The 21560-nt window shown below is 50.2% G+C and overlaps 1 protein-coding gene across 2 annotated transcripts; it reads right to left on the bottom strand.

The window, feature by feature from the left end:
- Positions 1–691: 691 nt before the first annotated feature.
- CDA (cytidine deaminase) lies at positions 692–21070 on the bottom strand. Of its 2 annotated transcripts, none has more exons than XM_079932097.1 (4): positions 20689–21070; positions 9768–9879; positions 4609–4666; positions 692–1145 (listed from the first exon to the last, which is right to left on the bottom strand). In XM_079932097.1, exons 1-4 carry the CDS (start codon positions 20840–20842, stop codon positions 1029–1031), a joined length of 441 nt encoding a protein of 146 aa, XP_079788223.1. In that variant the 5' UTR covers positions 20843–21070; the 3' UTR covers positions 692–1028. The 2 variants fall into 2 exon arrangements, with proteins under 2 accessions (XP_079788223.1, XP_079788224.1); XM_079932098.1 differs by lacking the exon at positions 692–1145 and adding an exon at positions 2260–2657.
- Positions 21071–21560: the final 490 nt, after the last annotated feature.

The following is a 21560-nucleotide window of genomic DNA, read 5'->3' as shown; positions in this document are numbered from 1 at the left end:
ATATAAAAGAGACTCAGTAAATAAGGGCAGCCAGACATCAGCTGTGGGAGAATGGGAAAAACATTCAGAGTCAGACAGACCTGGTTCCAACTCCAGATCTGCCACATCCCAGCGCGTGGCGAGGAGCAGGCACTGTTTCTAGACCATAGTGGGAGTTACAGGACCTGGATTCTGGTTTGAATTTTGCTGCAGTCCTAAAGCAAGTTACTCAACCAGGGCCCTCATCTGTAAGAAGGGGGAGATAGCTACTTCGCCGAGTTGTCAAGTACTTTAAATACAGAATAATCCACACAAAAGTACTTGACACAGAGTAGGTCCTCATAGAGACATTTGCTCTGCTGTCTAGACAAACTCATGCCTCCCCCTTTATACGTGGGGGTGACAGCATCCAGTGCCCGGGTCTAACTGAGCCCAGAACGACTTTAGGAACGGCCGTTGGCAGTAAGATCCAGCCCAGCGGCCTCCCATCTGGAGAAGGCAGGGGCAGGAAGCCCAAAAACTCTCCACACCAGCTACACAGGTCCAAGGTGCCTGTTTCCTCTCCCAGAAGAAAGAATCCAGGTCTTTCTATAAAGACGAATCACCCTGCCCCTCCTAAGAGCTACAGCAAGGATTGAGACAACAAAACGTGCTCTCCCGAATCAGTATGTTCTGTAATGTTTATAATTAGAGAAGTCGCTCAGAGCAGGATAGAACCTCAGATAGGATAGAACCAAGCAGGATAGCACAGACTTGGCAGGACGGAAGAGAGGGACGGGGGCGCTCTGAGTCCTAGGGAGGACCAGGAGGGTTGCAAGGAGGGGCTGTAGGCCCAGGCTGGAGGGAAACCCTGTATCACTTCAGTAGAAACCCCAGTGCTTGAGTGTAATTTGGAAAAGTCATCTCTGCCCAGCGCCTGTGGGGTTGGGGACCACTAGGCAGGCGTCCCCAGGTCTGTGAGTACATCTTCATGAAGATCTCTGGGTGGCTGTCCCCTTAAGCACGTGTGGGAACCCAGGGTCTCCCAGGCGGTGGGTGTTCCCCGTCCCTCACTGGATCTTCTGCAGGTCCTCGGGCCCAAAGGAGGCAGGCAGCAGCTCCTGGACTGTCCTGACAACGTACGTGCCATCCGGCTTGGTCATGTAGACAGCCCAGTCAGTGCCAAACTGGAAGAGACAAAGCCAGTGTGAGGGAAGCAGTGTGGCCAAGGGGTGAGGGCTGAGGGCTGACCTGGGTTTGAATCTGGCTCTACCTCTTACTGTCTAACATGCGTCTCTGTACCTCGGTGTTCTCACCTGTAAAATGGGAATGACAATAAACATACCTGGTGCATAGAGGGAGGAGCCCATGAAAGATGGCACATTAAGCAGTTAGCACAGTGCTTGCACGTTGCTAATGGGCGATCAATGCTCCGTTCTCTGATTAAAGACTCACCCAGGGCTTTACAAGAACAATATCTAACCGCTGGGGCCAGATCCCCTCCTGCTGTGAAAAAGAGCAACTAATATCTGCTTCCCTTAGAGACTCTCCGTAAGTCCTGACAGCCAGGAGAGGTGGCATGCCTGCCTCATCACACACCCGACATGGAACATGCAGGATTTCGCCATCTACCCTTTGCGGGAAGGGGATAGTATCCCCATTTTACCGATGAGGAAACTGAGGTTTTGCAGGGTAACGTCAGGAAAGCAGAGTTTTAGCCCAAATCTCTGTCCCCATCTTTCTCTTACATGCTGGCTGTGTGATGTGGGGCAAATGATCAAACTCTTTGGGTCTCTGTGTGTCTTGATCTGTGAAGTGGTTTTAGAGACAAAAGACTTATTAGGCAGGAAGATAGGTGTCCTAGGTGGAGAGTTAAATCAGCTGTGGTGTAATGGAGAGAGTCCTGGAGTTGGAGTCAACAGCCCGAGGCTCTGCCTGGCCAGTGCTGAGTCCTGGAGGTGCCTGCAAGCAGTGTCTGGCGCGTAGTAAATACGCCATCAACGGAAGCCATTCCTACTGATGACCTGTGCTTCCTAGTGACCGCTCAGCTTTGCCGTCTGCTGTTCACGCTTCAGTCTGAATCACCAACTTATTACCAGGCACAATCCGTCTCTGGCTTTTTATTTTATTTTACTTTATTATTATCTTTTTAAAGTTTAATTTTATTTATTTTTTATACAGCAGGTTCTTATTAGTTATCCATTTTATACATATTAGTGTATACATGTCAGTCCCAATCTCCCAATTCATCCCCCCCACCCCAACCACCCCCGCCACTTTCCCCCCTTGGTGTCCATACGTTTGTTCTCTACATCTGTGTCTCTATTTCTACCCTGCAAACCGGTTCCTCTGTACCATATTTCTAGGTTCCACATATATGCGTTAATATACGATATTTGTTTTTCTCTTTCTGACTTACTTCACTCTATGACAGTCTCTAGATCCATCCGTGTCTCTACAAATGACCCAATTTCTTTCCTTTTTCTGGCTTTTTAAAATTAATGTTTTAAGGAAGGAAATTTTTCTGCTTGGCGGGCTCTGCCTGAGGGTATGGGTGTGAATTGAGTGGAGGTGAGTTTAAGCACCACCAGGCCCCTGGCCCCCAAGCTTCAGCTCTTATTATTTGCATCTTGGTTTCAGCTTTGCCTCTCCCTCCTTCAGCTTTTCCATTCCCCTTCTCTCGTCTGCCAGCATCTAATCTGTTTGGAGAAAACAGCAATGAGCAATTAGACTGAGGCGGGGCCTCGGGAGTCAGGGAGCTGGCATTCTGGTGTGCTTTCCTTATGTGGCCTTGGACATGCCATGGTGCTGGGCAGCCGTTTGTGCCCCTCTAACGGGAGATGAAGTGCCTACTGTGAATTCAGTGCCTTCGTGGTGGCATTTTTCATCTGGATTTGGGACATGAGTTCTGCTAATTGTGCCTGATTTGCAGTCCTGGCAAGAAGCAGAAGGAGGACGGAGATATTTGCATGTTCGAGAGATGCTTTGAAACCCCCAAGGCACAGAAGCAAAACTGAAGGAAGCCCCACTTCCCCCCATTTCAGACAGTTCCCAGAGCAGAAGCCCCCACGGAATAAGCAGGTCCTATGCTGCAAAGCATCATTATATCTCCACTGGGGCCGAAAATAATTTGTTCCATTTATAGGACCGTAAAGGCAGGGAGGCTTCCGCGGGGAGCGTGGGCTTTGCAGTCAGCCTGAACTGCGGTGAATGCCAGCTCGCCACTGACCGGCTGCATGTCCTTCAGCAGGTCATTTCACTTCTCTGAGAAATGGGGGTAATGACCCACACGTCTCTCCAGGTGGGGGGGGTGGAGATTAAATGAGATGCTGTATTTACAGGGGCCAATGACGTCACATCAGAGCCCAAGGGCGTGGGGATTCTTTAAACTGGTGACTTTAGCCTCTGGGGACTCTGGAGGACACAGGCCCCTTTGCGAGTCCACCAAAGCCACGGGCATCCCCCCTCCCCCAACGTACGTTTACACATCAAAGACTTCACTGAGCCCAGATTCAGAAGCCATGGCCAGATCCACCCCTTTGTTTTTAGGATTGAAGAAACTGAAGTCTTCCACCAAGAAGATCTTTGTAAAAAGTACATCAGATCCTTTAAGTTCCCTCTTAAAAACAACCAGTGAATTCCCTTTATTCTTTTCTTCCCCCAACTTTTGTTTCAATGTCATAAAATCATTTTAACCATTTTTAAGTGTATGATTCAGTTCTCTTTATTCTTGGAATAAAACATACCCTCCATTCACAGCCTACTGCGTGATTGGCCCCTGCCCACCCCTCTGACTTCACCTCCTATCACCACGCACCCCAACCCCTGCCCCCGTGTTCTAGCCTCTTTGTCCTTCATACGACTCATCCAACTCACCAAGTATATGGGCGTTAAACTTGCTGCTTCCTCTGCCTGGAAATCTCTAGGCCTTGGTCTGCCTCATCTTTTCTCATTATTTATATCTCTGCTCAAATGCCGTCTTCCAAGAGAGGCCCTTCCTGGCCATCTAAAGCAGGGGGTTGGCAAACTTTTTTCCATAAAGGGCCAGGTAGTCAACAGTTTAGGCCTTGCGGGCCATAAGGTCCATGTTGTAACTCCTCATCTCTCCTGTGGTAGGACCAAAGCAGCCAGAGACAACGTGTGAGTGAGTGGGCGTGCCTGCGTGCCAATAAAACTTTATTTACAATGACAAGCAGCAGTCTGGATTTGCCCCTGGGCTGTAGTTTGCTGCTCTGACACTGACCTAGACTCAGCTGCCCCTTCTGTCACTCTCGACTCCTTTTTTCTGCATTCTTTTCTCTGTAGCCCTCATCCCTCTCAGAAACTCTACTGTTGATTTATTTTGCTCCTTGTTTGTCTGTCTCCTGCACTAGACTATAAAGTCTGTGAGTGCCGGGCCTGGCCTGTCTTTTCACTGCTGTCTCCCCAGAGCAAGGTCAACGCCCAGCACAGAGCAGACACTCAGTAAGTATTTGTTGAATGAAAGAATAATTTCCAGTGATTCACGCAAGCTTGGGAAGGCCTTAGGAATCAGCCAACTCAGCAAACAGGACAGTTGCTGTGTCTCCTCGCTGGCAGCTTGGCTCAGCTCCCAAGGCCTGGGGAAGAGCAGGGAGGCATCCGTTCCAGAAAGAAAGGGAAGCTGCTTACCTCTCTCATGACCTGCCGGCAGGCCCCACATGGGGAGATAAAATCATCTTGCAAGTCACTGCGGAAGCAGAGAATCAAACACAGATCAGTCTCTTCGGAGGCCAGAGGACAATTGCTAAAATTCAGGCCCCAAGTCCTGCCCTCCTCCAGATTAAGTCAAATCCCACCAGGCAGTTCCTGGCTCACAGGTGTGCTGCGTCCTAGAGGCTGAGAAGAAGCACACAGAGCTTTCCGCACTTGCAAGAGGCAAGGCCACAGGCAGGACCATTACTTTCATCAGTGAGTTCAGTAAACGTTTAGTGAGCACTTACTCTCACCAACGCCACAGGGACACAAAGGTTAAGGAGAATTTGTCTCTGGCCTTCAGGAGACTGCTCAGCCCAGTGGGTGACATAGAAAACTAGATGAGTTATCATTTCAAACAAAATGCAGTAAGAATGCATGGTAACTAGGAGACCGTCCCTGACTAGGGAGGGAGAGAGAATATTTTATGGTGGAGGTGGCATTTGGCCCGGTCCTTGGAGGAAGTGTAGAGTCCATACGTCACCATTAGTGAGCACCTGCTCTGCCCCAAGCTCTCTACCAGGCACTCGATAGACATTATTTCATTTAATTCTCAGTATAACCTGAGTGTCAGAATGACCCTTTTACCTTCAAGAACATATATTCAGTGAGATGAAGTAACAGAGTGCTACTCTGAAGCTCTGGGGTTTTCTGTGTTGCAGGCAAGGGATGTAGTATGTGCAAAGGCCCTGAGACATATGTGAGTCAATGAGAAAACTGGGTTCCCTGTATCGGAGAAAGTCAGAGAAGAGAAGCCTACAGCCAAGGGGTTGTCTCTGAGAGTGAAGGCAACTGAAGGCAGTCCTCCAGCCCTGAGCAGGACAAAGGATGGTGTTTAAAGAAAGAGTAAACTGTAAGAGCCTCCAAGCCTGATGAAGCACCAGAGGTTAAGCCGGTGGCCACTATCACCCTTGCTCTTCTGAGACCCACAGCTCTGTGATACGTCTGGACGATTACAGGACTTAAAATTTGGTTCTCGATCAGTTCTTCCTTTTGCTAACTACATGTGACTTTGACCAAGTCATTTTAACCCATGCAAGGGTCATTTCTTTGCCTATAAAATGTGGGGAATAATGTCATCCACTTTGTAGGAATGCTTAGAAGATAAAATGAGATCAGGTGTGCAAAGGCCTTGGTAAACTTTAGAATGCTATACACACACTGTTATCACCTCTGCTAATCACTGGCACTCTTCCTTCACATATATAAGCTCTGTCATAATTTTAGTACCTTGTCATATACAGTTTTATTACATACTGTGTGCTTTACGTACTATTGTATAATTAATTTGCCTTATTGTGTATTAACAATAATTATCATATTGTTTAATAGGTGCCTAGAATGTGCCAGGCATCCTCCGAAGTACTTTATAGTCATTATCACATGTTAATCGATGGACGTTTATTTATTGAGCACCTACTATGTGCCAGGCACTGTCAGTGCTGGGGATACAGCAGTGAACAAACCAGGCAAAATTCACCGTTCTCAGGAGCTTTTGACTAGTGAGATGAGCCAGACAACCAACCAACCAATCAACCAACCAGTCAATCATGTATCAAGTGGAGACAGAGACAGATGCTATGCATTGAATAAAGCAGCTGAGGGGAGAGAGAGTGGAGGGGTGCTGTTTTATTTAATCCCCATGACAACTCCCTTTTACATGTGGAGGTCCAGTCAAAGGAAGCTTCTGCTCATGGAAAGGTGGGTCCTCTCTGAACACACTCTCAGCTTCAGAGTGATCCCATGGGAACGTGAGAGGGTGGGGACCCCTGCCCAGGATGCACCCTGAGCCAGATTAACCCATCTGGTTTCCAGGTGACCGATGTTGCAGCCAGAGCCTCTCATAAGCTCTTTGGAGGCTGGACTCTGTTATTTTTTATTTCATTGCACACATGTTGGCTCAGAGTTTGCTCTATGATAGGCAAGCATGGGAGGGAGCAACAAAGACCAATCAGAGAATCCCTGACTTCAAGGACCTTGCCATCTGGAAGGGAGATAAAATCTGTGTGCCAATGTCATAACTACAGGCAGACTGTGGTTAGGGTTACGGGAGAGGTGTTCTAAGTGAAATTCAGCCTCCCTTCCATGGCCGAGAAGGCCCTGTATGATCTGGCCCCTACCAAGCTCACCATTTCCTTTCCCAATCTTGTGACATGCATGGCTAACTGCCCAAGGGACAGCCCCTTGGAGAGGGTGACCTGCATTGGGGTTTTCAAGGTGGGGTATGAACATGCATTCGACTGGAATGTTGGATTTGGTCTCAGGTTCAACCACCAAAAGTCACAAGATGGTACATCCTGGCAGACAGCCCAATAATAATTACACTTACACTGCACTTCTCTGGGCCAGGCACTGTGCTAAGGGCCATATGTATATTAACTCATTTAACCCCTTATAACCTTATAAGACAGGAGCTATGTAGGTACTCTTACCATCTACGTGTTAAAGGTCATGAAAGGTGAAGTGACCTGCCCAAGGTCACAGAGCTGGTAACCAGGATTTGAACCCAGGATCTGTCTACTCTGCCTTTGGTAGTTCTGCAGCTTGCAGAAGTAATAATGATAATGTTAAAACAATAGTTTTAATTTATCACACACCCCGAGTCCTCCCAACAGCCCAATGGGTAGGCATCACTCTCCACTTTACAGAAGAGCTGGCCTCAGATTGTTGAAGCAATGTGCCCAAGGTCAGTAGTGGAGAAGGACTTGAAACCAGGTCTCGTTAACCCGGGAGCCTGGCCTCCTAAGCATTACTCAACGTTCCAGCCAAGAGAAAGAATGAAAAGCTTGGGAGAAGCATCCCAGAAGGTCCTGGGTGCACGGGGACCTTTTCTCCTCCCTTTCCGTTTCTCCCTCTCCGCTGCCCTTTGCCTCTTCCACCTTGTGCCGGGTGTTGACAGTTTCCTGTGGTTTGTGCTGACCTTAGTCACACACTGAGGCCAGCTTATCAGACTTGACAGGCTGGAAACCTATCGACTTTGATGATGACAGCTAGGACCCCAGTGGGGCAAGCTTCTCTCTCTGTCAGCAAAATCCCACCCGAGCTGAGCACTTTCCACTTTACAGATCTCGAGGGGGCTCTCTGAGACGATTCACACTCATCATCGTTAACAAGGGAGCTGGCGCCTCGCATTCACCCTCTAAATCCACACTCTCAATTTAACAAATCATTAGTGCAGTAATGACTGCTTTTCTGGCTCGGGAATGCTGGCGCAGGCAGAGTACCTGGAGAGGAGCTGTTGGGTGCTGGAAAAATGCGTTTTTTGTGTAAACAAGGACATTTGCTAATCATCACTAACGAAACTCAGTCATGCCTTTTAAGAGTAGATAATGACCAAGAGAAAAAGCCTTTCATCCGGAACATTCTAAACAGAGCAGGGCCACCTTGCCATTATCCTTTTGTTGACTTTTCCCCAGAATATCATTATTTTCTTGGATCAGGTTTGAAATTGAGTTACCCCCACCCTCTTTTTATAAAGTGTAATTCACATCCTGATCTCTGTTCGTCCGCACAAAATGTTCCCAGGGCGGCCTCATCTATTCCTCCCAAAGCCGGAGGGAAGCCAGGACAGACGTTGGTCACAGGGAGAGCTCTTGGAAGTTGGGGCCCTTCTCCAGAAGTGCATCCTTGACTTCTGTTACTCAGGGAAGAAAACCTTCAATAATGTGGACCACCTTGGGGGCCAGAATGAGGCCAAATTTAGGATCTTATAGAAGAAATGGGGGGACTTCCCTGGTGTCACAATGGTTAAGACTCCACTCTCTCAATGCAGGGGGCCTGGGTTCGATCCCTGGTCAGGGAACTAGATCCCACACACATGCCACAACTAAGAGTTCGCACGCTGCAACTAAGGGGCCCGCCTGCCACAACTAAGACCTGGCTCAACCAAATAAAAACACATAAATAAATAAATATTTAAAAAAAATTAAAAAGAAATGGGGGCTGGTTTCTGTCACACAGACGCCATAGGCCTTGCTCTCAGCCCCTACATTTCCGCCAGACAGGTCCTGCATCTCCACCACAGTGAAGAGATCATTCACACCTAGTCCATGACCCATGCACCCGGATGTCCCTAAAGACCGACACTTGGTCAGCCTTGCAGTCTCTTTCCGGGTGGATTCAAAACTTCCCAAGTTATTTTCCTTGCACCGTTATCTTGCTACGAGAACTCTCTCTCATAGACAATGCAACAGTACACAGAGAAGCAATTCGTCATTAAATCAGAAGCATAATGGGGTCCAAATAAATAAAAGAGCCCATTCACATGCTTTGAATCCTGAAGCCACTGAGTCTGGGTCCAGGGCCAGTAAGAACTCAACGAATTCCCTTTGAGGGCACACACGTGGGAGCTTGGATAATTATGCCTGGGACCTGGAGAGAGAGTTAATAAGTGCTCTTGTTCAGCCAGAACCTGGGCTGGAATCTCATCAGTTTAGACCATAGCCTGGGTTTGCCTGGGTGTCACCCCACCAGCTTGTCCTTTTATCCTGGTTCTTGCACCTAGAGGTGATTGATGCCAAGTGAAGGAGCTGGCACAGTGAAGGACGGATCTCAGTATCAGCTCAAGGAGAGCAGGGAAGAAGGTTTCCTTTCCTGGCACAGCATGGCACAGTGGAACGAGCCCTGGAGTCAGACTCTAGATATGTATCTGTCTCGGCTTCGCCACTAATTCCTAGGAAGGTTGCTCATCATCTCTGGGTCTCAGTTTCTTCAACTGTAAAATGGGTATAGTGGCCAGGCAAGTCTATACCAGGTGATTTTTAGGTCCCTCTAGCTTTGTTTCTATGCTGCCTTCCTATTGTATCTTACAGGGATTCTGTTGTGTTTTGCGCTGTTATTAGAACAAGAGCGCGCCTGCCTTTGTCTTAGAGTTGTCTTGCTTGTTTACCTGCTCTTCAGGCTCACCAAGGGCAGAGTCCATTTCTTATTTATCTTCTACCCTCAGCACTCAGCCCAGCCCTACAGTGCCCCACACCATAGGAAGCGCAGCATAAACGCATGTTAGACGAATGAATGAATGGATGAATAACTGGTGTGTGGTGGATGTTGGCTGAATAGATGAATGAATATTGCTGTGAGCAGCCTTTCCCACTCACCTGGAGATAGCGATTGCCCTAAACTCTTTGTACCCTTCTGAGATGGCCTTCTGGATGGCGGTTCGTTCAGCACAGACGCCCAGTGGGTAGCAGGCATTTTCTATGTTGCATCCTGAGAAGAGAGGAGAGACCAGTGCTATTTGCAGCAGAACCACTTCCTGTTGCATGTGTAGAGTAAGAGGCTTACCCCATTCCAGTGCTGGGAGGGACCCGCTACTAGGAACAAGGTGCGGGCAAGGAGAGGGCAATTTGACCAGAAGCGTTGGGAGACTCCGTGACCCACTGGTGCAGTGGTTTTTCCCAAGAACCTCCCACTCTCATCACTTATCTGATGCCCGCATTTCGAAGCACAGCCTGGAAGCAGCGACAGCATCACAGGGCAGATTAACTCAGCCTCATCTCCCCATCAGAGGTCAGGTCAGGGCCAAGGGAGATGCCAAGGCTGAAGAAGATGAGCAGAGCCCCCCACCCTGGGTCTCAGAGACAGAAGCCACAGGGTGGGGTGCGGTGGTGATCCTGATTCAAAGATTGCACCTGAGTAAAAAAATTTTTTTTAAAAAATAATTTTTGGCCATGCAGCGTGGCACGGCATGTGGGATCGTGATTCCCCGACCAGGGACTGAACTTGTGGCCCCTGCAGTGGAAGCGTGGAGTCTTAACCACTGGCCCGACGGCCAGGGAAGTCTCCAAAAGTTTTGGTGTGGATACCAGCTGTCAGAGTTCAACCAGGGTTCTCTGTGAGTTGTATTGCAAAACAAAACTGTCAAAACCAACAAACTAACGAACAAAAGCTCTCAAGCTTTGCAAAAGATGTTTGTGATTGCACAAAGGGATTCCACCCCAGGGGTGTTCTCTGGAGTGTTCCTGGGGGCAATGGGCAAAGGCTGCTCCCAGGTGACAAAGCACTGGCATAGCCAGATTGGCTGACTAACAGACTCTGCATTTTCAGGGAGGTGAGGCCATGAACCAATGGCCACAGGAGCTGGGCTTTCCCCTGACCATCAGGCTGTCATATTCAGTATGTCACTCTTCATAGCTTGCCTTCTCCCTGAGGCAGGATATTCATTGTTCCCCAGTATTCATTTTCTCCTTCTTCCTTTAAGAAATACAAGTGATTCCCATTCCCATACGGCTGATCACATGGCCACGCAGAGACTATATTTCCCAGCCTCCCTTGCAGCAGAGTACGGCCATGTGACTAAGTTTTGGCTAATGGGATGTGGCCCAAAGTGAGGTAGGAAACTTCTGGATCACATCTTTTGTAAAGAGACTGCTTGCCCTTTACTTCCTTTCTTTTCCCCTCCATAGGCTGGGTGGGGGCGGGACGGCTTTGACCACGTGCTTTATATTCACAGGGATGGAGAAGCAACAGCACAGAAGGAACCTGGGACCCTGGCCAACTCCTGGAACAGAGCTGAGTTGCCTACTTGCCCTGGACCAGCTGCCTACTCTGAATCATCATGTGAGAGAAAAAGAGAATTCTGTCAGGTATGAGTCATTGTATTTGGGGATATTTATTTTTATTTATTTATTTATGGCTGTGTTGGCTCTTCGTTTCTGTGCGAGGGCTGTCTCTAGTTGCGGCAAGCGGGGGCCACTCATTGCGATGCGTGGGCCTCTCACTAATGCGGCCTCTCTTGTTGCGGAGCACAGGCTCCAGACGCACAGGCTCAGTAATTGTGGCTCACGGGGCTAGTTGCTCCGTGGCATGTGGGATCTTCCCAGACCAGGGCTCGAACCCGTGTCCCCTGCATTGGCAGGCAGATTCTCAACCACTGTGCCACCGGGGAAGCCCTTGGGATATTTTTGTTACAGTAATTTAACCTGTATCTAACCAAAACAGAAATGTGTGCTAAAAATAAGATGTAGCTTTGACCAAAAAAAAAAAAAAAAAAACGAAAAATCAAAAATATGTGGTCTTGACTTAGCAGTTGGGCAATAATGTGAAAGAAAATACAGATGTGGCAAGATGGAAAGCTGACGGTCCTCGCTACTCTGCGGCAGGTTATTTGGTAAAACCCCACCCTGCAATAACCTGGAAGGCAAACCATGGTACACACTCTTAGGACTTTTCTACCTAACAATGTGAATCAGCCCTGTGGCAAAGATCTGATTCAGGCTGTCATTTCCACCCAGTCATTGTTTCAGGTGCCTCAAGGTAGCCACCATTAAAATGAGGCAGCAGGGCTGGGCTGGGCAGGGAAGCCAGTTAGTAAAAAAGGGAGTTGGCGGGCTTAAGAACTATTGCACAGAAAGGATTCTTCGGGTGTGCTACTCCTGTATGAAAGTGGAAGCAAACAGACCAGAAGGTTTCTAAGTTTTTGATAGATTTGGAAAGCCAGAGAAACCAAAAGTCTGGCCTACAAAAGCCTGGGATTGTTCCATTCCTAAAGAAATCTGGGGCCCCCAAGACTCCACCATCAGCAGTAAGTTGAGAGAGCTGTGTGCCCCCAAGGAGAGCATTCTCTCTGACACCCACTTCAGAGGTAAGGCTGAGGAGGATAAGGTCAAGGAAGAAGCTCCCAGAGGGCAAAGCCAGGGGCCCCACTGGGCAGTGGACAAGGGGGTCACCCCCAGGGCAGAAAGGGGAGGCAAGGTGTACCCCGGGGCAGGGAGTTTTCACACTTCTTGCCCAGCAGGTCTGATAACTGCACGGACTGGTGGCCAACAGGTGTTCTGTCTTCCTAATGGGAGATTTGATGACTGTTAGCCTTTCCTGCTCCACATCGTGTATGGCCAGTGTGGGTGTGAAGTGGGAGGCAGATGATTATTTTTTAGTTTTCAGGCCACTGGATTAGCAAGGCCACACCCGACCTGAGAAGGTGGGCTGTGCACCACCAAGGGATCCTGCTTTTAGAGCGGGATGCAGTGACTGGGTGGACGTTGGGTTGTCACCCTCAGAAAGTTTATAAGTGGGTCCTACGTGTGGGAAGAAAGATGTACGGATACTTACAGGCCACAGGGGGTCTTGTGGCCAAGACTAATTGTTCCCAGTGTTCACACTCTCAATAGAATCCATTGGAGATCAGTTGGGCACATGCCTACCCAGCTGGAGACCATGTTTCCCAGCCCCCCTAGAAGCTTGGGGTAGTCCTATAGGGTTAGCCAATGGGATGTGAGTGGAAGTGTTGGGTGAAACCTGATGCACACTGGGCCAATCAGAGTTGAGCACCTGACCCACACTAGGCCAATCAGAGTTCTCCTCCATGAGGGACCATCAGTCCCTCTCTAACACCAGGAGCTGGGCCTGGGCCCAGCTAGTTTCCCTTCTTTATGGAGAACACCAATAGGAGGCAATGAAATGGACACTCAGATGAGAGATGGTGGGAAAAGAGTCCGGCCTCCTGATGCCAGCTGCCCTTGAAGCCCAGAAACACTCCAGCTCTGCCACCATTTAGTTATAGGAACCAATGCACCCTCCTTTTGCCTAAAATAGTTTAAAAAAATAGTATTCCTATCATTTGCAACCCTGCAGAAGTCAGTTAATACAGTTGGGATACAGGACAGGGAGCCATCAGGGAGCTGCAACCATGGAAGGAGTGGTTGATATTCATCGACTGCCTACTTTGGCAAAGCATTTGTTCATATTCACATGTGAGTTACTGTAGCCTGGGTAAGTGGCCCCTAAATGCTCAGGCTCTCTGCTAGGTCAGTGAAAGTTAAATGAATAAATGAATGAGTCTTTCTTGCTCCCTACCCAGTCTCCCCAGACAGGTTCCTGATGCCTGCTGGAAATGGCTTCCTTTAAACATACCCTTGCCTGCTCAGACCTGCCTGCCCCTCCCACCTTTGCCAACCTGTGACCTTGCTGCATTTGACTTCTGCCTCTCCCAGAAGCAGAAGAGCTGATCCCCGCTCCACTTCCCATCTAGCAACCCTCCCACCCCTGCCTCATCCCTGCCTCAGGGACACTTTTCCCATTAGACGTGACTCACATAAATCTTGGGTTTTGCTGATGTGATGTTAAAACAAATGGCCGGACTGCAAAGGGCCCGGCCTCTCAGGATGATTGCCTGTGTCTGCTTTGGAAGTTCACAGTGACCTCATGTAGAAAACTCTTCCTTCACTGTGTGTAAAAACTTCAACGGGCCACTTAAGGAGAGGGAGAGTTTGTTCTAGAAGGGAGTGCCCTCACATACCCTACTGTTCAAATAGACTTTTGTAGAAAGATCCGGTAGGTTTTGTTCTGCCCTGGGACCCTTTGCCCTCCTGGCTCTGAGAATTTGGGAAACGGACTGAACCTCCTTGAGGCTCAGGGTGCTCATCTGTAAAATGAAGATGACAGCACCTTCCTCGCAGGCCTCTAGCGAGAATGAGTTGAGATCGCGCGTGTAAAGCAATGAGCACAAAGCCTGGCACAGAGTACGTGTTCAGCAGCTGGAGCTGCTGGGTTTTTTTTTTTTTGTGGTTCGCGGGCCTCTCACTGTTGTGGCCTCTCCCATTGTGGAGCGCAGGCTCCGGACGCGCAGGCTCAGCGGCCATGGCTCACGGGTCCAGCCGCTCCGCGGCACGTGGGATCTTCCCGGACCGGGGCACGAACCCGTGTCCCCTGCATCGGCAGGCGGACTCTCAACCACTGCGCCACCAGGGAAGTCCTGGAGCTGCTGTTCTTAATTGCATGAAAGTCAAGGCTTTGGTGGTGGAAGGCCTGTATGACTGAGCTTCTGTTCCTTCCAGACAAGGTGTCACAGTGGCCCTGTCTCTGTTCTTCAGGCAACTTTGAAATTCTTTCCATGACTACAAGGCCCTCGTACTCTGGTGCCAACCTGCCTACCTCCTGGACCTCAACTCCTTTTGCTATCCAGCTGTTCCCCAAGTATATACCTGCCACAGGGCCTTTGCACCGGCTGTTCTAACTGCCTGGAACTCTCCTCCCCCTATAAGCACATGGCTCACTCTACCCAGGTCTCTGCTCAAACGTCATCTCCTTGGAGAAGCCTTCCCTGATCACTCTATCTAAAATTGTTTCCTCCCCCCTCACCTCCCACCCTCTTAATCCATTTATCCTGTTTTAACACTTCACACTTTCCTGAAATGAATGTCTTTAATATCTAATTCCCCCACTATCCCCCAAGTAAAAATTCCTGAGGGCAGGGACTTTGTCTATATTGTACATTGCTGTATGCCCAGGGCCTGGAACAGCCAGTGTGCCCAGGGCCTAAAACAGTGAGGCCAGCGAGGCTCTCAGTTACTTATTATCGAAAGAGTGGAATTTCCCCCTTTAGTGCTAAATCTCTGAGATGCAAAGGAATAACTGTATGTGGGGCCTCTAGCAAGTTCAAGTGTAATTTCCAAGTCTCGCTTCTAAAAAAACAGAAAAAAAGAGGAGGAGGAAGGGAGGAAGGAAACCCATAAACTGTTGATCCTGAAAGGCCAGACAATTTTGTTTTGCTTCCCTAAAGCCCAGGGCACAAAACGTCATCTATACAGGCAAACCAACTCCATTCCCTGCGTTCCCTTCACTGACTCTGAAACACACAGGAGAGACGGGCTGGGACGGCACCAAGTTAGAAATCCATAATTATAAGATTGGACCAGAAATAACACTATGATGATAGTGCTGTTACTACTCATTGCTTTGTTTTAATCTTTTCTTTTATTGCTCTCCTTTTATCTGCCAGGCACTCAGGGAACACTTCATCTGCATTCTGTTGTTAACCTTTTTAACAAGTCTGTAAGGCGGATCCTATTCTAACCCCATTTTACAGAGCGTAAATCTGAGGTGGGGGTCAGGGAGTCAACTCACATCCTGGCATGACAGATACAAAGAAGTGTCTTTCTCTGTGGCATTTCAGTGAGGCCATGTTCTGAGGAGGTTTGTTGCTTAAGGCAGGGCTGGAGTCAGATGTCATCGAGACATCAGCCAGGGAAGAAATTCACGAGGAGGTGACTGGGACCCAGTCCCCCAGAGAAGAGAGCACTGCCGGAGAGCACGTCCCCCTCTCTGCGTCCGCTCTGCCTCCGAGGGATCTTAAGATTCGAGCGGGGGTTCATCACGCTCAAGCAAGTGGGCCTCAGCACCTTCTGGAGGGCTTCTTAAAGATTTCTCAGCTCCACCCCTGGAGCTCCTGCTTTAGTGGTTCTGGGTTGGAGCCCGTTAACTAGCACTTCTAACAAGTTCCCAGGAGGTGCTGAGGCTGTGGGTCTGGGACCACACGTGGGAATCACTGGACTAGAGAACTGTCACGTTCGCGTGCTTGAAGAAATACTCCACTCTCTCCATGTTCCTGCCTCTGCTGCAAGTGCAACGCACAGTTTCACGAATGGATCCTATTCCAACTCAGCTACAGAGACGAGGGATTTTAGTGAAGCTCATCTTTGTAATAAGCTGCTTTCGAGTGACAGTGCAGAGGACCAGTGGATGAAGCTGGGGTGGGGGGCACAGCGGGAGCGAGGCGTGGAGGGTGGGCAGGGCTGTAAGGAGAGGAAGCTGGTGAGGGAAGCCTGCTCTGACTCACCTAGAAGTGCTATGGGTGGGGCTGGGAGCCTGCGTTGGGTCAAACGCTATGGAGCGGGGCCATGTAGAGCTCCAAAGGGTGGTCCTGGGGGAGAAAGGGAGCCCAGGGAGGGAATCAGGGGCTGGTCGGGGGAAGACAGATGAAGGATTAGGTTTAAAGGTTGAGCCAAGAAGAGCTGAATTCAGCAATTAACCAGCATGTCCTTAAACGTTTTTTTTTGTTTGTTTTTTAACATGGTTTTTTCCTCGCAAATTAATTACACGTGATCCAGAAAAGTGCTCCTCTGCCTCCCCGCCAAATGTCAATGAAACATATGGAGTGCTGCAATCCCTCTGCGGAAAGGGAGAGACAGACCACCACCCCAAGAGCATGAGCTGAAGGAGAGAGACTCCCCCATCCCTTGGTTGATGCCCGCAGGGTGGTCCTCCATGAGTCTCCTCCACGCCCTCCCACCCGGCAATCCACCATCGCTGGCTGGGGGCCCCGGGCTGACTTCGTCCCCCCAGCCCCCTTGTGACCCATCTTAACTCTTCTCTCTGTGTCCTCACTGCCCCTTCCCCCAGCATCTCTTTCTTCTCCGGTGAGCTCCTCCTCTCTCTTTCGCTCTCCCCACAGCAGTGACAGAAGGTAATTGTTGTAGTTATTAACTACCATCCTGGTGGCCCAGCTGCGAGGGGCACAGGGCCCTGGCCGGGGTCAGGGGTAATAGAAGAAATAAGATCATCATTATGAGATTGTGACAGCAAAGCTCTCAGACTTGCTTTTGAATTGGACAGAACACCAGCTGCCTCTGAGGGTGCAAACTCCACGGAGGCTGGTCTTTTGTTCAGCTGGAGACAGTTACAGAACTGGGCAGACTTGGCCCGCTACGAGTTGTAAACTCAGTGTCTAAGTTCAGCTGTGCCCTCTCTGCCTCCTAATCATCTCTAATTCACCCCCTGATGCCCTATCAGGTTTCCTCTGGTTGTTCAAGGTCCCTCCTCTCCAAGCCCTGCCTCACCGCCATCTACCCTCCCTTTCCTTCTAAGTGAGGAGATCCAGGGATTCTGGTAAATGCCCTCCATCTGTCCCCCCTCCTCAGCACAGCTCTCTCTGCCCCCTTCTGTGTATCCACATATCCTCACACAGCGAGGGGCAGCAGGAAAAGCAAGGAATTTGGAAGCAGATAAATCTGACCCTCAGTTACCTCATTCATAAAATGTGCGTTTGGCTCTTGGTTTGGTCTGCTTGGCACCTCCGCAGTCCTTCTTGTGGTAATAGACCCACCCACCCTGCACTGAGAAGGAATATGTGTGTGAATCAGCTGGCCCCATCACGCTACCCCATCACGACAACCGTGATTGGCCCAGGGATGTGCATGTGATTGGAGATGGACCAATCAGAGCCCTTCCCTGGAATTTTTCCATCTCGAGCTAGTGGGGAAGAGTTCTTTCCTCTTTGCTTTTTAAGGCTATAAGAATGTAAACTAGAGATGCCTGCACTCATGTTCCCTGATGCCTGGAGAAAGCCCACCTTTAGGATAAGAGAAAGAAACCAGCATCCAGAAGGCTAAAGAAGAGCATGGTGGCATTAGAGTTCCTGGATCCAGCTGTCCCTGAGGCAAGATCTACCCTTGCCCATTGTGGTTCTGGCTGGTTTCTGGCATTGGCAACTCAAAGTGCTCTGACTAATGCATGTGACACTCATTGTCTCCTCTCATGTGGTGGCTGTGAGATTACAAAAGATCTTTCATAGAAGTGCTTAGAGAATGCTAAATCCATTGCAGTTATTAATATGGCTGTGGGTCCCTGCCCACCATGCCCCCAGCACAATCCAGCTCTGTCTCATCCTTTCCCTGGTCTCCGTGGCTGGAAATCCTAGAACCATGTTCCTTTCCTTTATTCTAATACTGCCCACCCTAGACCCAGTCCATTAGTCCTGTATAATCCCTCTCAGATCTTTCCTCCTTCTTCGTCCCGTCTGCCGCTGTCCTAGGCCAAACCACTCATTCACGCATTCAACGAACCTTAACTATAGGCCGGGCAACATGTTGTCAGTGAGTAAGACAGACACTGTCCCCCTGATGCTCTTTCCTCTGTCCCAGTCTTCCTCGAGTACCTGCCAGCCTCATTGTCCTCAAACCCCACTTTCCTGTGACTCTTCTCGGCTCCCTACTTGCTACCTCATCAAATCTCAGTGTCTCTACCTGGCCTTCAGAAGTGCTCCGCAATCTGCCTGCAAATCATCACCACCCCCCCATGAACAGTAGAAGCAGCCGCCATTCGTGATATTCTTATTTGGGTCCAGAAACTGTGCTAAGCACTTCAGCTCCTTTAAAGGCATTAGCTCATTTAAAGCCTCACGACCGGGGGTGAAATTCAACATCTTTAATGACTAATGCAGCCCAGGCACCAACAATCAGGGAGGACCGCCAGGCCAGAAGCACCAGCTTTGTCCACAGCCGTCCTGAAAGGCCGGTGTTGTGATCTTCGGTTTACAGATGTGCAAGCTGAGACTCAGGAGGGTGAAGGGTCTTGCCCAGGGTCACACAGCTGAGAAACAGCAATGCCAGGATGCAAACCCAGGAGGCTTTAACTCCTCCAGGGCCTGTACCCCATCCCATAAGAACTCCATAAGTGCCCACCGCATAACCCTTTTCCCGGTGACATCAGGTCCTTCCCTGCCCTTTAAATAGGCCACACCTCTGCTCACTTCATCCATTCTCTCCTACAATCATTGGTTGAGGCTCCCACTTTGAGCCATGGCCTGTGCAAGAGGAGGGGACCTCCGTGGGGGGCAGGGACTGTCATTTCTGCTCACAGTGGTATCTCCAGCACCTGGTACATCACCTAGTAATTGGTGCTCGGCAAATATTTGTTGAATAAACAAATCAATGCAAGGATGGGGAGGGCCCCTCTCTGTACACCATCGGAGGGGACATGGAAGCGCTGGAAGGAATCAATGGCTGATTGCGTGTTCAAGGCCCTGAGACATGGGGTTGGTGTGGATTGCAACGTTGTTTGAGGTGGTGGTTAATGTTTAATGCTCATCTGAGCCCCCGGGCCAGGACTGAATTTCCACGTGACACTCAGAGATTCTTTGTTCCCCACAGGAAAGCAAACTTGGGAGTCAGGGGAGCTCTGGGTTCCCATCTCAGCTTGTGATCTTGGGCATTTAACCTCTCTGAGCCTCAGTTTCCTTCTCTGCAAAGGGCCGATATAATAACTGCCTTGAAAGACTGGAAAGGTTAGATGGATAACGTTGAGTCACGGTCCTTTCACAGGGTAGCACACGCTCAAGGTGCTGAAAGATGTTTAAGACCCAGGTGACTCGTGAAACCAGAAAGAACCACAAAAGACAAGAGATAAGATGAACATCAAGGGGCCACTATAGCGGGGGAGGTGTGGCTCCCAGCCAGACTCGCAGCAGAGCAGCGGTGGAGGCAGGGGCTCACACCTGGCCCGGGGAATGCTGGGGGTGTGGGTGTGGGTGGGGTTACCAATGAGAGGCACACAAGTGAGCCTCCGGTGCAGGCGGAAGGGGGATTCCTGGCAGCAGGGCTGGGGCTTCCCATCTATCACTCTGGGCCAATTCTCATCTGCCCTGGGGGCAGGGCGATTGTGGGAATGGGAGGGGGGAGGGGCACGGCTTCCCGGCCACCTCCACGCCCTGTTCCCCACTGTCCTAAAAGAGGATGTCTCTAAGCTTAGCAAAAACAAGTCTGAATTTCTGTTCAAGTGAGCTTTTCTATAAAAACAACAAACCAAAGAAAAGGAGCTTAGGAACAGATTAGTGCCAACTCAGATTCCTGTCCCTCCCTCCCCAGGCCGGCACTCAGGGCTGGTTACCCAAACTCTGACTGCCTTCTTTCCCTTAAGACCCTCTGTAAGGCCCACACCCCACTAAGGAGTAACCCCTGGATTCCTCGATTTCACCCCCAGCCATCCCCCTGGATGGTAGGTGACAGGAAGAAAGCAGGGCTTGAGGGACCCTAGCACTGGTCACAGCAACCTGTGTGACCTTGAGCAAGTCATGTCACCTCCGGACCTCAGTTTCTTCATTGAAAAAATGGGCATAACACCTGGCTCAGCGCGTGGGTGGTGAGGACTTGCCTGTAGCAGTGGAAGCCTTTGTAGGGTGCCAGACGTAGAGGAGGGCTCAGAAAGTGTTAACCTTCTCCCTCCCAGCTCAGGGACTGCAGATGCTCTGCGTTTATGCATCCCTTTCCTGCTTCCCCTTCCCACTTCCTTCCCCATCTCTCCTCAGCTTCCCAGTCCTCCAAGAACGGAAAGCCACTGGATTTGAGCCGAATATTCATCCTCACTGTCTGGGACAGAAGGCAGGGCAGGGGTGAGTGGCAGAGTTACAGGAGCGGCCCAGGGAAGAGGGGAGAGAGTGCCCCTCCTTCCGCCCTTCCTTCTTGTCCTCCTCTGGCCTCCCACCCAGGCTGCCACGAAGGGGGACCCCCAAGGCACCGCCCTTACCAGAGAAGATCCTCCCGTCCCCGGTGAGGAGGGCGGCCCCCACGGGGAAGCGACTGTAGGGGCAGTAGGCGGACTTCTTGGCCTCCCGGCAGGAGAGCAGCAGCCGCTGGACGTGCTCGGGCTCCAGGGCGGGGCTGGGACTCTTCTGGGCCATGTCGGTCCCCTGGGGCCCGCGGAGGAGTGGAAGGGGAACTCCCAGCCAGTGTGGGCTGGGCCCCACCGCGACAGCAGCTCCTCCCCCGGGGTGTGTCCCTGCCTAGAGTCTCCCAGGTGCGTGCCTCTGGGGATGCTGGGCGGGCCAGGTGAGGGAGAGGAGCCCCCCTTGGTTTGGGGACAGAGGGTGTGGTATGTGTCCCAGTGTGGAAGGATGCCACTGTGTCCACGTGTGCTTCACACTCTCCCTTGGGGACCACTCCCACTGCTGACAGACTGATGGGTGAGAGGGTCAGGGGATGGGTGCTACTGTGATCTCAGCTGGAGCGAACCTCTGAGATCATCTACTCAGGACGCCTCACTTTTTGTTGTTGTTGCTGGCAAAATAGACATTGGGCTGCTGGTAAAAGAAATGAGTTTGCATCCTGGCTCCACTACTTCCCATATGTACAACTGTTGGCAGGTGACGTGCCTTTCTGAGGCAGTTTCCTCATCAGTACAGTGGGGATAGTGACCATCTCTGTCCTGCATTCTAGGATTACAGAACAACTCGAGCTTTGGAGTTTAGTAGACCCTAGTTTGAATTCCAGTTCTGCCATTTATTAGCTGTATGACTTTGGGAAGTTAATACCACCTCTCTAAGCCTCAGTTTTCTCATCTGTAAAATGGGTGCACTAACAGTATCATGTAGCATTTGTAATGAGGATTGAATGAGATAC

This window comes from Stenella coeruleoalba (genome assembly GCF_951394435.1).
Source record: "Stenella coeruleoalba genome assembly, chromosome: 1".
NCBI classification, from domain to species: domain Eukaryota; kingdom Metazoa; phylum Chordata; class Mammalia; order Artiodactyla; family Delphinidae; genus Stenella; species Stenella coeruleoalba.
The sequence above is the reverse complement of the archived record's forward strand: the minus strand, read 5'-3'. Positions and strand labels throughout refer to the sequence as shown.

What these genes read in the sequence shown, in the direction of transcription:
- CDA (XM_079932097.1), bottom strand. Translation starts at nt 20,842, where the DNA reads ATGGCCCAGAAGAGTCCCAGCCCCGCCCTGGAGCCCGAGCACGTCCAG. An exon ending in GGACGGGAGGATCTTCTCTG is followed by an intron (nt 9,880 to 20,688) that starts GTAAGGGCGGTG and finishes CTCTCTTCTCAG; the next exon opens with GATGCAACATAGAAAATGCC. An exon ending in GCCGGCAGGTCATGAGAGAG is followed by an intron (nt 1,146 to 4,608) that starts GTAAGCAGCTTC and finishes TGTCTCTTCCAG; the next exon opens with TTTGGCACTGACTGGGCTGT.